The sequence below is a fragment of the Microtus pennsylvanicus genome, chromosome 20, assembly GCF_037038515.1.
Source record: "Microtus pennsylvanicus isolate mMicPen1 chromosome 20, mMicPen1.hap1, whole genome shotgun sequence".
Taxonomy (NCBI): domain Eukaryota; kingdom Metazoa; phylum Chordata; class Mammalia; order Rodentia; family Cricetidae; genus Microtus; species Microtus pennsylvanicus.
In genome coordinates, this window is record NC_134598.1 from 33,639,997 (window position 1) to 33,656,612 (window position 16,616).

General features: G+C 40.5%; 1 protein-coding gene across 2 annotated transcripts in view; it reads right to left on the reverse strand.

The window, feature by feature from the left end:
• Bltp3b (bridge-like lipid transfer protein family member 3B) overlaps nt 1-16,616 on the reverse strand; it is a 67,117-nt gene that overhangs the window by 35,583 nt on the left and 14,918 nt on the right. For both annotated transcript variants that reach the window (XM_075954674.1, XM_075954675.1), the window contains exons 2-4: nt 5,091-5,253; nt 3,953-3,991; nt 2,147-2,238 (exon numbers count right to left, since the gene is read on the reverse strand). In XM_075954674.1, coding sequence (XP_075810789.1) covers nt 2,147-2,238; nt 3,953-3,991; nt 5,091-5,253 — 294 coding nt within the window. The remainder of the gene's footprint in view (nt 1-2,146; nt 2,239-3,952; nt 3,992-5,090; nt 5,254-16,616) is intronic.

Here is a 16,616-nt window from a genome sequence, read left to right on the forward strand (position 1 = left end):
CAATCTTATTATAAATTTCCTACTTTTCTTTCCCCTTTTCAATAATCTTAAAAGTGTTTCTAACTTTTCTCTAATTCTCTCTGACTCTAAACAATCTAAAAACCAATTACTCTACATAAAATTTAATCCATAGTATAAAAAAAATCTCAAAAGTTTCTAGACAGAGGAGAAATTCTAAAGTTACCATGACAGCCGTTTGTTTTCCCTGTCATTTTTACTCTGAGGTCCAAGACTAAGCTTTGCAGCCAATGAGCAAAGCTCTCTGCTATCTCAGCACGGGACAGATGACATCATACAGACACACAGGAAACAGCACATCAGACTGAGCTGGTTCCCTGGAGCCCTCATCTCTTAAGCCAGTTCACCAGCTCCTAAACAAGTGATATTTTTAATTTAAGCACATGAGTATTTTGCATACATATGTAAGTACGCAGAGGCCAGAAGAGGATGGTGGAACAGGAGTTTCAGAAGGCTGTGCTTGGCCATTTGCGTGCTGGCAATCAAATCTGGATCCTCTGCAAGGGCAGCAAGTACTTCTAATTCCTGGGCCACCTCTCCAGCCCCATAAACAAGTAATTCTTAAAAATCTATTTCAACTTTTCAATAAAGTTTTATGAAGTAGTCCACATGCTACTATCTTTCTTTCTTACTTCTTTCATTCCTTCCTTCTCTCCTTCCTTCCTTCCTTCCTTCCTTCCTTCCTTCCTTCCTTCCTTCCTTCCTTCCTATTTTTTTAGTTTTTCAAGACAGGGTTTCTGTGTAGCCCTGGCTGCCCTGGTATTCACTTTGTAGACCAGGCTAACCTCAAATGCACAGAGATCCGCCTGCCTCTGCCTCCCAAGTGCTGGTATTAAAGGGTAGACCACCATATCCAGGTATAAATTTTATAGTATATCCGAACGGATATAATTTACAAAGACATCATTTAACTTTTTGTTTTGGTTTTTAGACACAGGATTTCTCTGTGTAGTCCTGGCTGTCCTGGAATTAGCTCTGGAAAACAGTCTGGCCTCAAACTCATAGAGATCGACCTGCTTCTGCCTCCCACATCATTTAACTTACAGGAACAACAAAAGTTCACTGATGCATAGAAAATGAAACGCAGAAAAATATTAATATTCCAAGACCCCTAATGGTTGCCTGAAATCACAGACAGTACCCAATTGTATATACTATTCTTCCTAGACACACATACCTTTAATAACATTTAATTTATAAGTTAGACACAAGAGGTTAACAGTAACTAATAATAAAAGAATAAGTATAACAATACACAGTAATAAAAGTTATGAGAGTAAGGACGTTCTTAAGATAGTTTTGTTTTGAAACAGGATCTCAGATAGGTAGCCAAGGATGACCTTGAACTCCTGCCTCTGCTTCCTGAGGGCAGGGATTCCAGTCATACACAACCACATTTGTTGTACTAATGCTGCATAAATCCAGGGCTTTGAACACGCTAAGGAAATACTCCATCTACTGAGCTACATCTCCAGCTCAACACACCCTTCTTGTAATAATTTAAAAGCAAGAGGCCTGTGTGATGAGATAAAATAAAGCAAGCCGCTTACCCACTGTGATTTTTGTGAGCATCATGACGTAAAGGTTACTTGAGAACAAGCCCTGACACCCAGCAGATGATCAGAGGACCCAGGCAGGGCTGAAGGCTAACTGCCTACACAGCATGAACACGCTGGACAAAATGATTAACATCCCAGCTAAATTTCAATTTTTCATGACACTCATAATGGCATAGGTTTTCAAGCTTATGAATTGTTTATTTCCAGAATTTTCCATCTAGTATTTTTAGACTGTCACTAGTCAGTTAGCTGAATAGGTGGCAAGTGAAACCACAGTGAACTCCAATAATAAAGAATTAAGAGGGCATCTGATGTATAGAACATCTAAGCTCTGCACTGCCCTTGGCTACTCAGCACAGTTCATCAATAGGATAATATAGAGAGGTGACGAGTCTAAAATAATCTGCACTAGCTAAACGTGAGGACTGTAAGAAACAGGTGGTCGGGGCACAGTGCATCTGAGGTGAAAGGATTTTATATCCCTGCTGGCCTGCTGCAGCAGAGAGGAGAGCCACAGCCACAGGAAGGGACACCCTGAGAGAACCACAAGAGCGGAGGACATGGTTTACCTCTGTCCTGAAGCAGTTGCAATCGGTGATGGACCGTTAGGGGCTCGTGGCTCTTCACACGTACTCATTTCCATTATGACTTTATCTAGAGTCTAACAAAAAGTTAAATAATTAGACATATGCACTGTGAAAGTATGAAGTATATTTTCTCTTTTGTTTATTTAGGACCACAGCAAATGGTCCTTTGCTGAGGCACTGGTCTCCTGGTGGAAAAGGTTAGATGCACATTCTATGAGTTTGGGGAAGAAAATACAGAAGCAGCCATTAACTGATGAGGTCACTAGATTTAATGGAAGCATAATCTCCAATCCTACTTGTATAACTGATAAATCATATATTAATGAATGGGACTGAACTACATCTAAAAGTCTTATCTTGAGACCAGAGATATAAGAGATGAACTAAGAAAATTATGAAATGAGCAGGAGAAAACACTCCCATAAGAGGAAAATTGTATTTCCCAAATAATTTTTTTCTTGAAGATAATGTAATGCCTTTAACCGTGAGTATATCTATCTACAAATCCATAACTTCTTCATTCTCCATTTTAAATATAGCATTTATCACTATCTAAAATCTTCTTATTTTATTGTGTATTTGTTCAGACAGCCTCTGTTAAAATATAAATTCTTCAGATCAAGGAAAAAGTGATTTCAGTCAGGTGGTAGCGGCACACATCTTTTATCGCAGCACTCAGGAGGCAGAGGCACGCAAATCTCTGTGAGTTCGAGGCCAGCCTGGTCTACAGAAAGAGTTCCAGGAACAGCCAGAGCTACACAGAGAAACCCTATCTAAAAAACGCCAAAAAGAAAAAAAGAAAAAAATTATAAAGAATATTTATGGAATGAAGCTAAATGTAATGTAAGAATTAACGTGTTCAAGTACATGAGATCAGTCTAGAACACCACCGCAAAATTACAGAAAGAATGACTCCATCAGTAAAGAACCCAGGCCGGTGAGAAGGCACAGTTGTGTGCAGCAAAAGTTGAACAGCATGGGTTCCCTAGCTCGAACATATGGGAAGGAGAGAACCAGCTCCTGCAAGTTGCCCTTAACTTTCACATGCCCGCCATGACACTTATGCACACACAAGTGCATGCGTGCACACACACACAAATGATAAAATAAGACTTGTTGCAATGAACATTTGCTAGTAAAGCTGACTGCACAAAAGGGTCTGCTCACTCCCAATGCCACAAGGACTAAGGTAGAAGTCTCAGAGAGGTGAGAAAAATGGGGAAGCAAAGAAGTCTTTTTGTTTTGCTTTCTTGTTTTTGTTTGCTGGCTTTGTTTTGCTTTGCTTTGGTTTCTTAAACTTTCTTTGGGGAGGGCACTGCAGGGTTGAGAGGAGGATATAGAGAGAGAATGAGAGGCAAGCGGAATTAGGATGCATGATACGAAACTCTCAAAGAATCAATGAAGAAACTATTTTTAAAAAGGCTTAAATGATTTTATTCGATTTTCGTGAAAAAGTGAAGTACAGAACATATGACCAAACTTACTAGACCAAGGAGAGCAGAAACACAGAAAGTCTGGGCCAAAAGTTAGTGAAGCGGTTCTAAAATATGGCATTGAAGAATTAAGAGATACAATATGCCAACTAGATATAAAGTTCTAGAAATAAAAACTTTAAAATTCCTTTTAAGTTTAAGCTTTTCATATAACAGCAGAAAAAAATAAGTCCAATAAAAATAAAGCAGAAGTTAATAAATAAAAAGTCCAAGAAACAAAACATTAATATTTATATAATAAATAATTTACATGTACATGTGCAAATGATTATTTTGAGACAGTTTCTCTACTCACCAAACAGATGGGATGTGTTTTCAGTTTTGTCCATGGAATCTACAAGTAAAATGTTTTTCTTTAAAATGAATTATTAAAAATATGAAATACTATTCAACAGACATCTCTGTATATAAAAAGACGGGCAGCAAGTTACATTATCCATCTCTCTCAGACTAAAAATTATTCATACTTATTGAAATCAGGGTACCTATGTCACTTAAGAAAATCATTTAAGTTATCTAAATAAGATAATTTTCATGTTTTTAACAGTCCTTAATATACATTTTAATTACACAATTTAAGAATTCTCAGTAAAGCATAATCACTATTCTGTTTGTTAATTTGTTTAACTTTAGAATTCCAGCCAGTATTTTTGCAGCTATTCAAAATAAATTTATTGGTGGAAATGCCGACAACAACAAAGAGACAATGTTCAAATACACCCAGTCACAGTTCTGTTAACGCTAAGTACCAAGGGATGCAGAACCCTGTCCCAAAGGAAAGGCAAACTTAATTTCTATAAAAACAAAGCAGTAGCAGGCACTGCCTCTCCTGAGCAACCTCTCAATCTAAGCCTGGCTGGTATCTAACAGCAAGAAGCTACATGAACTGACCTAAGATCAGAAACAGAAATCAGCAGACTAGTAAGAACAACGTTAACAACGACATAGTAAATAGAAACCCTTAAATTTCACAGAATTACAAAGAAACAGATGAAAGGAATGAAACTCTAGAATAGCATGAGAGCACGATGTCTACAGTAACAAAGGGCAATTCTTACCTTTAAAATAAAGGACTATAAATTTAAATCATTGCAATTGACAATAAATCAATCCTAAGGGAAGAGGGGAGATGATCACTGAATATATGCCAAAGTGAAGTACCTAATTTATAACAAATTAATTTGATTAAAATTTCAATAAAATAGTTTTGAAAAAATGTAAATGTAAGTTATTAATACATCACCCCAATTCCACTCATAAGGGATGGACAATCATCTTTGCAGCTATTTTCCGGGGTTTTTCTTTTGGGTTTTGTTATGCAGGTATTTTCTATGTAAGCTGTAGGAATAAAATGCTTCTTCGTGGAATGATGTGAAGCTGAGGATTTAGGCTAAAGGACAGAGAACAGAGACTGACAGCTTGAGAAGCCTTACCCTGATGGATGCTTTGTTACAAAACACTTTGTTGATGGCCAGCCACGTGGGCAGATCCAGCATGTTCTGGAGCACCTCCTCATCCAGCTCCAGGTTCTTCAGCTCGCCTTCTCCTTTCAGGGTGCTTAGGTTGATCTTGTCAGGAGATAAGTTTTTGGTAAATCTGAAAGAGAACAGAAGTTACATTTATTCTAGTGTCAGTGTTTGTACCCAAGAGTCATCCTAGCAAAGACAGAACTTTAAAGTGGGATGGCAACACTAACCACCAGAAGACCACAGTGATGGAATTTACTTTATCCTTGTCCACTGTCTTCCGTTGTTGTGTTGGACTCTCATAGCCATAGCGCTCTAATATTGAGTCTACAACTTAGGGGCACAGACGGGAAGGTCATGTTCCCATAAACAGCTGAAGTCTGGTTCTTACTTCCTGTCAAACTGGACAGAAACGCAGCAAGAATATACCGCCGTTTTCCAGGCACTCTGACCCATTCCCTGCCACGTTTTGTTCACTGTAGGTTCCGTCACAGAGGAGAGACAATACTGTGCTATTAACCATGGCACAAGAAGGTAAGGGAATCACGGGGGCTCTAACAGAAGCTGACAAGGCATCAGATGCCAGTCAGCATCCTAAGAACGACGGCCAAAGGGCACACATGATATTCTTCTTAGGCTCACCTGGCTACTCCCAGTATTAGAACCCAACCCAACTATTTCAGAAATAAATTCTGGCACATACATGGTGTTCTTAAAGTTTCTGAGGAAGAAGGAAAGTACACAGTTCCATCTAGGAGTTGATTGTCCTCTGGGTAAGTTTTTAAGGCTCAATTATTTAGGCTCTGAGTTACCTCTCTATAGGTTTAGCTCCAGGAATTCAGAAAACTGAAATGTAAAATACTTCAATAAACCTTGAACTGTAATTAAGACTCTCTACCATCTTTTTCTAAGAAGCAGTCTTTAAAGATTTAAGGGCTGGGATGTAGCTCGATGCTGATTTGTCCAATGTGGCTTTACAATCGAGTTTTTATAAGGAGGCATCTATTAGGGGCTATCTTAGAAGACCTCTCCTATGTTCAGTTTAATTTCATCTCTGCTTTTTAACATAAACATACTGCTTAAGATAATTCAACAAAGCATTTTCTTGGTGTTTCTTAATTAGAAACAAATTAATTTAACAGTGAATGTGTTACAAGAGTTTACACAAAAAAGGAGAGAAAGGATAGCAGCTCAGTGACTAAGAACACATACTGCTCTATCAGGAGGAGTGGGTTCAGATCCCAGCACCTACATCACATACACACATATACATATAAAAATTAAATAAAGTCTTTTTAAAAAAAATGTGTCTGTCTGTGTGTGTCTGTGTGTGTGTGAGTACATGTGTCTGTCTGTCTGTGTGTCTTTGTGTGTATGAGTACATGTATGCACGCGCCTGCCGAGCCGAGAAAAAGGCATCAGATCCCTTCTAGATGGAGTTACAGACAGTGGGAACTGCCCAGTGTGGGGGCTAGAACTGTCTAGTGTCTTTAGTCTTAGCAGCTAAGCCATCTCCCTAGAGCAACGGTTTTCAACCTTTCTAATGCTGTGACCCTTTAATACAGTTCCTCATGCTGTATTGATCACCCCAACCATAAAATTCTTTTCATTACTACTTCATAACTTTAATTTTGCTACTGTTATGAATCATAATGTAAATATCTGATATGCAGGATATCAGATATGCAACCTCCAAAGGAATCACAACCCACAGGTTGAGAACCACTGCTCTAGACCCTAAAATAAAATATTTTTAAAAGATTTTACCCTGTGTGCCAGACAGAATGAGAAACCTGAGCTTACATGCTTGATATCACAAACAATAACAATAATAGTAGTAGTAAACTATAAATATATTTTCCAATACTTTCAGGTACATACTGAAACCTGAAAACAAGCCCCTCTCCCAAATGAAAATTTCTAATTTTACCCGGTTACACTTTAAAAGTGAATTACTAGGCCTGCAAGATGGCTCAGTAGCTAAGGGCACGTGCCACCAAGCCTGATGACTTGGGTTCAGTCCCTGGAGCCCACACAGGAGGCAGGCGAGGGCTCCACAACACTGTCCTCCGACTTTCACGTCTGCACAGTGGCTCGAGTGTGCCTCTGACGCATGCACCTGCACCACACGCAATAAGAGTAATAAAAATGTTTTTAAAGCCTGTGACTGTGGAGACCTGGAATGGTACAGCTGGAGCAAAATTACCTCGGGCTCGCCAAGTCTCCTACATGTCCATTCATGGCCCACCTCTGCTTCACTTAGCGCTCTGTAACTATTAGGTAGGTCCACGGGAACGTACACAGAGGCCTCTCCATTTCACCCACCCAAAGACTAAGCATGTCATCAGACGTTATCTGGGGCCTGCAGCAGAGATTTCCTCCACCTGTCTGTAATCCGCCTGCCTAGGGTCTCCAATGTATTTAATTTGTCTTGATTCATGATTTTCTTTGCTTTTTTACTATAAAAGCTTCAGGTAATTATACCATGTTGTAACATGGTATTTGGGGTACTCTGAGTCTGTGTTCCTGACACCTGGGATTTGCTTGTCGGCGCCAGGAAGGTCAAAGTTCACAGAGACCAAAATCACTAATCACTGTCATAAACGTGTTACATGTCACATTCAGAATTTAGCGCTTAGTCTCAAGAACAACCAGCAACTGTGAACAAGGACATGAGGACGGAAACCTGCTTGTCATACACATCTAAGCGCATCTCGTCCTTTGGAGCAGCTTTGCCAGACTGGCCAACAGCAGCTTCTAAGAACACAATTCTTGGAATTTCCCTGTGTAGCCCTAGCTGTCCTGGAGCCTCACTCTGTAAACCAGGCATCAAACTCATGGAGATCTGTCTGTTTCCCGAGTGCTAGAACTAAAGGTGGTTAAAGGCTTGCACTCACCACCACCTGGCTACCGTTCTTCTTCCCATATCTGCCATCACAAAGTCCCAAAATGTCTAACTCTTCCTCCTCCAAGCAAACTCCTACTTCTCTTTCATGGTGTTGTGCTGTAGTCTGGATGGTGGGTGTTCCCCAAAGAACCCTGTGCATAAAGGCTTGGTGTGATACTGAGACATTAAAGGGGTGGGGCCTACACTGGGTTGTGGTAACACATGCCTTTAATCACTTTTAATCTCAGCACACTGGAAGAAAAGGCAAGTGGATCTCTGTGAGTTTGAGGCCAGCATGGTCTACAGAGTGAGTTTCAGGACAGCCAGAGCTACACAGAGAAACCCTGCCTCAAAAAAAAAAAAAGCAACAACAAAAGAGGTGGGGGCAATAGGAGCATCACACTTAGAGTTGCTTAATTAGATGCATGCGCATGCACACACACACACACACATGCCTGCAAATGTCACAATAGACAGCTAAAAACAGGATAAACCTGACAAATGGGCCCTCATTTTACATCTGTCTCTGTCTTCGAATTTCAGATGAGATTCCTGCTCATCGCATATCGGCAAATTAATTATTTACGGAGTCTCTGCATAAAAACTGGTAATACAAGGTTGATTAGCTCTAAATATACTTATCCTATCTCAACTCACTTCCAGATTAAGGGCACCAAAAAAAAGAAAGAAAGAAAAAAAGAAAAAGAAAGAAAGGAAGAAAGAAAGAAAAGAAAAGAAAAGAAAAGAAAGGGCATTCAAAGGTTAGTTTTTACCCCAGGTTCTACTTGTCCTGGAGCAGCATCTAGAAGCTTCTGGCCTTTGTTCATAACTTGCAGTCACCTCAGAACTCAGGGACAGAATTTTTGGCAGACCACTTCATGGTGAGACTGCCTCTCTCCTCTCCTACCTTCACCCCCCACCCCATCCCCACCAAATGGGGGTGACAATCTCTATTGACTTCTCTAGAACCTGGAAAATCCAGACCTGAGATGAGGCCCAGCCAGACCACAGCCAGCATGACAGACTCCTTAATCCTTGCCTACCTCTCACCCCTGAGCCAGTTCTTCCTGGTGAATGCTTGACCTCTTGTCTTTACCTGTTGGCCGCACTGATTCCAGCCCCGCCCCACCTTTCTTCCGCTGTTTTTTTCCCTTTAATTCCTGGAATGATAGCTGAGTCAGGCCTCTGACCTATGACCCTGTGACCGGTTCTTAGGTCCTTAGGGATGATAGGGCTCTGGTCTGTCTCTTTCTCACTCCCCGTCTCTCTTGCTCCTGGTTCAAGATATCATCACGTGTGTGTTCCCAATATATTCTTCTGCCATTGCTATCTGCCATTTGCACCTGGAGATACAGCCAGGGATCAAGCCTGAGCCATGTGAACCCTGAGCCGTCAAAACAGTGATCTAAATACCTCTCACATAGCCTGTGTCAGGTTCTCTAATACAGGGACAGACTGCCAGCTAATATCCAGGTCAAGTGAAACTCAGAAACTCTCCCGACTTCTCCTAGAGGAAAGCTGTTCTTTTCCGCCTATTTCCGGACTGTTCGTATTGTAACAATGGCTGGCTGTTATCAGAAGTTGACACTTCCGTCAAGGGCTGTTTTGAAGAACTTTATAGACTGCATCTCAGCTAATAACCCTCTGAAGTGTGTATAATTACAGCCTTCATCCTAAAAGTGGGGAAACTGGGCTGGCAAGAGGGATCAGCAGGTGAAGGCATTTGGCACCAAGCCTGAGAACCTACATGGTGGAAGGTGAAAACCAAATCCTGCAAGCTGTCCTCTCCCCTCCATACTCACTCTACAGCACATATGCATGCATGCACACAGTAAGTAAATAAATTTGAACTGGAGAAACTGAGTCATTAAGATGTTAAATAATGGGCTGGGGAGATGGCTTGATGTTGCTCTTCCAGAGAACCCTAGGTCAATGCCCAGTACCCACAGGGCAATTCACAAGTACCTGGACCTCCAAAGCCTCACTGAGCACCGGGCATGCACATGGTGCACAGCATACATGTAGGCAAAAGTCAATACATGTACAAGAATGAATATTTTATTTTAAAAAATTCAAATAACATGCTCACAGACATACAAAGAGCTAGGGCCAGGAACTGAACACAGGCACTCTGGTTCCCAAGCTTTAACGATGATAAAGAAGCCAGAATAAACACTGGAAAAAAAAAAAACTTCAACTAACGGTGCTGGTCAAACTGGATGTCTGCATGTAGAAGAAAGAGCCACACTTATCGCCTTGTGCAAGACTCAACTCCAAATAAATCAAAGACCTCAACATAAGAGCAGATACACTGCACCTGTTATTAGCTTTCCTAGCTGTGTTCACAAAGGTGAGCGAGGAAATGCCAGGTCTTAAAGGGACAGGAAATCAACAGAGAGCTCTGCCTCCTAGAGACGGCAGGAAAAGGCTCTTCCACTGCCACACTCAAAGAGGACTTTTTTCACACTTCAGAACACAAAAACGTTTCCCCTTGGACAGGAAGAGCAAATACCTCCAAGAAATAGCTTCCTGTTACTCATTTTATGGTGCACTTTTCTAGACTATAACACGTTCTCAATTTATAAAACTTGTGAACTTAATTTTTTTGAGACTATATCATACAGTGCAGACTGGTCTCAAACCTCTTACGTAGCTAATTTCGGATGCTCCTGAATGCTAGGATTCCAGGCAGCATCAGTAGGTCCAGTTTATATGGCATGGGGTCCAGGGCTTCACACATGCTAGGCAAGCACTAGACCAATAGCAACTGAGCTACACGTTCAGACCCATATTGTTGAATTTTTCATACGTAGGCTGGAGAGATGGCTCAGCAGTTAAGAGCACTGGCTGCTTTTCCAGAGGTACTGAGTTCAGATTCCCGGCAACCACATGGTGGCTCACAACCATCTGTAATGTGATCTGGCGCCCTCTTCTGGCCTGCGGGCATACACGCAGGCAGAACACGGCATACATGATAAATAAAAATCTTTGAAAATGCCATATGCTCAACTTTCAGAGTTTATCCCTGACTGGTCTCTGGCCGACGAAATTCGAGAGAAATATTTTGTATGTGAGTCACCAGCACATATAAATGATTACTCTCTGTACATGTTTTCTGTCAGGCCGAACTGTCTCCGGAAATCATTTTAAGCGTAGTTTTCTGGGTTTTTGTTTTCTTTTATTATTTTCTATAGGTATTTTATCTGCATGTATGGGTACCATGTGTTTGCCTGGTGTTCAAGGAGACCTGGGGAGGTTGTCAGAGCCGCTGGTGATTGTGAGCCACCATGTGGGTGTTGGGAATCAAACCCAGGTTCTCTGGAAGAGCAGTCAGTAATCACAACTACTGAGCCATCTTCCTAGCCCCAGAAAAATCAGTTTGTGTGTATGCTATATATTGTGTGTGTGCACTTTGACAACCTAGAGTGGTGAGGGTGTGCTTAGCTCTCCATTTTCATACTTCTCAGTACGCTTAAGTGTTCTGGAAGGGGTATTTATAGTTCTTATAAAGACAAAAACTTCATCAGAACACAAAAAGTCTGACAAAAGGTGAAGGAGGAAAAAGATCTAAACATATGTAAATATATAACAGCAAATTCTGTTCTCAATTTGGTTCATAATAAAGGGTGAAGTTATGCAAGAGCTTCAATGCAACAGAAAGAGGTGTGAGCCCCAATTCAGCCACAACTGGGTCACCTTGCTGATGCTCCATTTGCTCCCTGTAGAATGGAAAATAAACTGGACCGATGGTCAGCACGGCTTAAGGGTAGGTGCTATCCAGAACACCCGGTACTAGACAGATGTCAGTTAAGAACTCCTTGTCTTAACTGGCTATACATCTGCTACCAATGCAGTCTGAACTGGAGAATGTCAGGAGTTCCCGCTTGCCTAAAGGGACTTTAAAACTACCGAGCTCTGAAGCTAAGCTTGAAGACATTAATATTGCTCATTCTTTAAACTGTTCTCAATAGGTGGAGACTCCCAGACAACTGTCACATTCAGTTATATGGCAGCTGGTTTCTTTGACTAATAGCCATTGTATAGTCTAAGCTATATATTTTCTATTATCCATACATATGGCTTATTTTTTATATATTGCGTTTACATACAAATGCTTACCAACCACTTAATATCATGCTACAAGAAAATGGTTTTTCATCCATATTTATGTGAGACTGGAAGAGGAAAGGTAAACTTTCATTAAGTGTATATTGTGTGTTTTCCGTTTGTGAACATGGGAAAACATTGCAATAAAGTATCACTATATGAGAACAACATGTCTACTATGCTTTTCCAAGTGTTGCTGCAGTCTCTTTCCTAAGCTTCCACTTGAAGTTCCCAGAGAATGTAGTAATTCTCATGAACAGTATCAATGAAAGAGTTGCCAGAGAATGTAGTAATTCTCACGAATAGTATCAATGAAAGAGTTCCCAAAGAGTGCAGTATTTCTCACGAACAGTATCAATGAAAGAGTTCCCAGATAGAGTAGCAATTCTCACGTTCCCACATAGTGTAGCAATTCACACGAACAGTATCAACGAAAAAGTTCCCAGATAGTGTAGTAATTCTCATGAACAGTATCAATGTTCTGGCTATAATAGTAGACTTGACTCAGAATATGTTATAATCTGAAATCAAGTAAATTGTTTTAGCTTACTGAATAATCACTAAATATTTGAGGTACACAAATATTTTAAAACTACAGTGTAAAGGGAAGGAGTAAGAAACCTAGCCCAATGACTTAAACTCGTGAATATTTATCTGGAAGACAGACAGAAAGAGAACAGAATCCAGAAACTCAACTGATAAGAAAGGGGAACCTGCCAATAGTCAAAGCCGGAATGGCCACACCACACGGTAAAGATCAAATCAACAAAACTCTTCCTCTTTTCTTCCTTCCCTCCCTCTCTCCCTCCTTCCTTCCTTCCTTCCTTTCCTTTTTTCTCAGTATTGGGGCCATAGCCCAGTCCCTCACTTATGCTAAATGAGTGCTGTAACGACTCTCTCCATCCCCAATAATTACTTAGAAAAACTCCAAATACAGACCAAAATTTCAATACTATGTCAACATTATGTCGTGTAAAGGGTCTTACTTTGAACCTGTATGGCCAGGCTGAAGAGATGGCTCAGTGGTTAAGAGCATTGGCTGCTCTTGCAGACGACCTAGGCTCTGTTCCCACACAACGGTTCAAACTGTCTGTAACTCTAGCTCAGGGGAATCCAACTCCTCTTCTGGCTATAACAGACACACGTTAATACAAATGTGTGTATTTTATTGGCTATCACATTTTTAAAGATTTATTTATTTTTTTACATGCAGGAGTGTTTTGCCAACATGAATATCTGTCTATCAAATCAGTGCCTGATGCCTGCTGAGACAGAAGAGGGTGTCGGGCAATGGTGGCACACACCTTGAATCCCAGCACTCAGGAGGCAGAGAAAGGCGAATCTCTGTGAGTTTAAGGCCAGCCTTGTCTACACAGCGAGTTACAAGACAAGCTCCAAAGAAAACCTGTCTTCAAAAGCCAAAAAAAAAAAAAAAAAAAAGACAGAAGAGGGCACTGGGTCCCCTGCCAGAGTAAGAAGTGTTTTTAACTGCTGAGCCATCTCTCCAGCCTGTCTATCATGTTTTTAATATAGAAACTTTAAAAATACTCAAAAATAGCTTCCATTTCAACAAGTATCTTCTTTAATCACACATAATACATGAAAACAAATTTACTAGCTTAGTAACAAAATATGAAATCTTCAGCAATAAAAGTTACAAGCAAATGAATTTTATTTAAATTACATTTTATAATCAATACACAATTATTATCATCTAATTATGTCTAAAACACTGCAGTACATGATGATTCAGAGGAAACAAGGGAAAGTTTTACATAAACGAAGATCAACCATTGGTTTAAGGGAGCACATCATAAAGACACTGCAGTAAGACCCCCTTCCCTACCTGTGGATGCCTCAGCCTCCTCAGGGTAAAGGAAACGAGAACATCTCCTCAGGTAGGTGATTCTGAGCACTGTAGCTCAGAAGCCACACATTTTATATCTGATATTATACACTGTAAATTTTAACCATATTTATACCCATTTTCATCAAGGTGGTTTTACAGTTTCATCACAGAAACGAAGCTCTCCCGGTGGCACAAGCCTGTAACCATGTTGAACACCTGAACAGTTAAGGTGCAGGATGACGAATTCAGAGACAGTCCAGACAGGAAGACTTATTCTCAAACCATGAGACGGGCTGGGGAGAGGGCTCAGTAGGCAAAGGTGCCTGCCCCTACACTTGACACCTTGAGTTCCATCCCTGGAATGTTGGGGGAATTCATGGAGCCAATAGCCTTTTGGATACCAGCCCAAGTCTGAGATACTATAAGCGCAGACAGGAATCGTGCCCACTACTTTTCTCTATTGGTTGGTGATGGGAGTTCGGTTCACAACTTCCAGCGCTCACAGAGCAGAGGAATGCAACGGCTTTCTTACTGTGAGTGTTCCCCAATAAACATGTTACCCTCTCATGGACCTCCTTCATTATGCCTACACTGGGACCCACAAGGTAAAAGAAGAGAGCTCACCCCCACAAGTTGTCCCTCATCTCCATGAGCACACACATGTTCCAACACAAAAATGAATAAAAAGTAATAAAAATTAAAAGTAAAAACACAAACAAACTTCCAATATCATATAGTTGCTTATTTGCCAAAGCAACATAAGACTGTTACTTGCGAATAAATAAATAACCATATTAATTTAAACATAATGTATGAATGTATAACCTAAATTTTTAGCACTAAAAAGAATATTAGAAGGCAGTGGTGGCGCACTCGGGAGGCAGAGGCAGGTGGATCTTCTTAAACACTCAGCACTCACAGGCATGCTTCCGACTGCTGTGTGTGTTCTTCTTAGTCACACAGCTGCGTTAGTCTTCTAAAGAGTGTGCTCTACATCTGGAAAATATGCTATCAAACAAGAGCTGTCATTTCAAACAAACACTTGCCTGTGATTGTGTTCCATGGGACAGCGTGGAAGCCTATGTTTGACAGAGAATCTAACAATACATGTTAAACTGTTTAATTAAATACTTTTTTCTCATAAGTATCCAAATGGCAGTTCTTAGATGGCATCCATACTCTTACAAACTGTTAAAGGTTTTACATGGAAAAGGCAAATAACCACTGCACTGAACAATGATTAAGTTTAGCCACACAGAAAATAAAACCGGACAGTTAAAGCAGCACACGCCTTTAATCCCAGCACTTGCAGGGAGGGAAAGGCAGATCTCTGAGTCTGAGACAAGCCTAGTCTACAAAATAAGTTCTGGGACAGCAAAGGCTACATAGTGAAACCCTTTCTCTAAAAATTTAAAATAAATAAAATCATCTCAAATGTGTTAGTTTATTTTTGCTAAACATTTTAAGTTTGCTATTAATAAGTAAATATATCTTAAGTAGCTGCCCACCACTCTTCTAGGAAGCACCACGAACATGGAAAGGCAAACATTAAAACACTGTGAAATATAACCTTAATTACATCTCATTTATCTAGAGGTTGGCATGACCTAGGCATGTTCAATTCTGTCCTTTCCTGATGAAACACTAATACATTATCTCAGGATCAAACTGACTAATAGCAAGTGTGACTGAGAACGAATCAAACCAACATTTTAGGACAGAAGTCTTCAAAATGATTTTTCTCAAGATTCTCAATTCTCCTCAGCAGGACATACAAACACACACACACGCACACACACACAAATCCCAAACTTGAAATAAATGAGTACAAAGTGCAATCATTACCAAAATTGGTTTTTCTCGTGTTTACAGGGATCAAACTCAATACTGAGCTCCATGGCAGAGCTCTTGCCTAACAAGCATGAGGTCCTGAGTTTGATACCCTAGCACCAAATAATAATAATATTACATACGCAAATTAAAGCCATCATTGTTATATAAGCTTGTATGTCACTATATTTCTTACGCCATTTCTAGAAAGATAAAGCTCCTTCAAGCCATGGTCTTTTGTTTTTCTTACATTGGGGTGCCACTAGAACTCCCTTCGTAGACTAGGTTGGCCTTGAACTCACAGAATTCTGCCCTCCTCTGCTCCCCAAGAGCCACCACACCTGGCTTACAATACCACATTTTAAAGACAGCAAGAGAGGGCATTTTTGGAAAGACTTCCAAATCTATCAAGACTGCCAGATTACTGTCTAAGAACATTAAATTCTTAATCTAAAATTAATTATATCTTCTTGTCGTCCATGAAATGCATTATGCAGCCGTAAGTTCCTCCACTGGAGACTAAGAAACAAACGAGGCTCTTCTAGAGCATCCGCGTTCCTCTCCTTTCCCAAAACCACGCCTGTAATCTGATCACAGCATCCTCTACCCCAGCACTGTCGTCTCAAAGGTTGCTTCCTTCCTTCCCTTTAAAGAGTTTGTTTTACTATCCTTATGTGCATGCATGTGTGCATTCATGTAGTTGTGTGCAAATGCACCCATGCAGATGTTATAAGACAAATTTCAGCAGTTGGTTCCCTCCAGAAAGGGAGCTCAGGTTGCCAAGCAAGGTTGCTGGGATTACAGATGTGTCAACACCTGA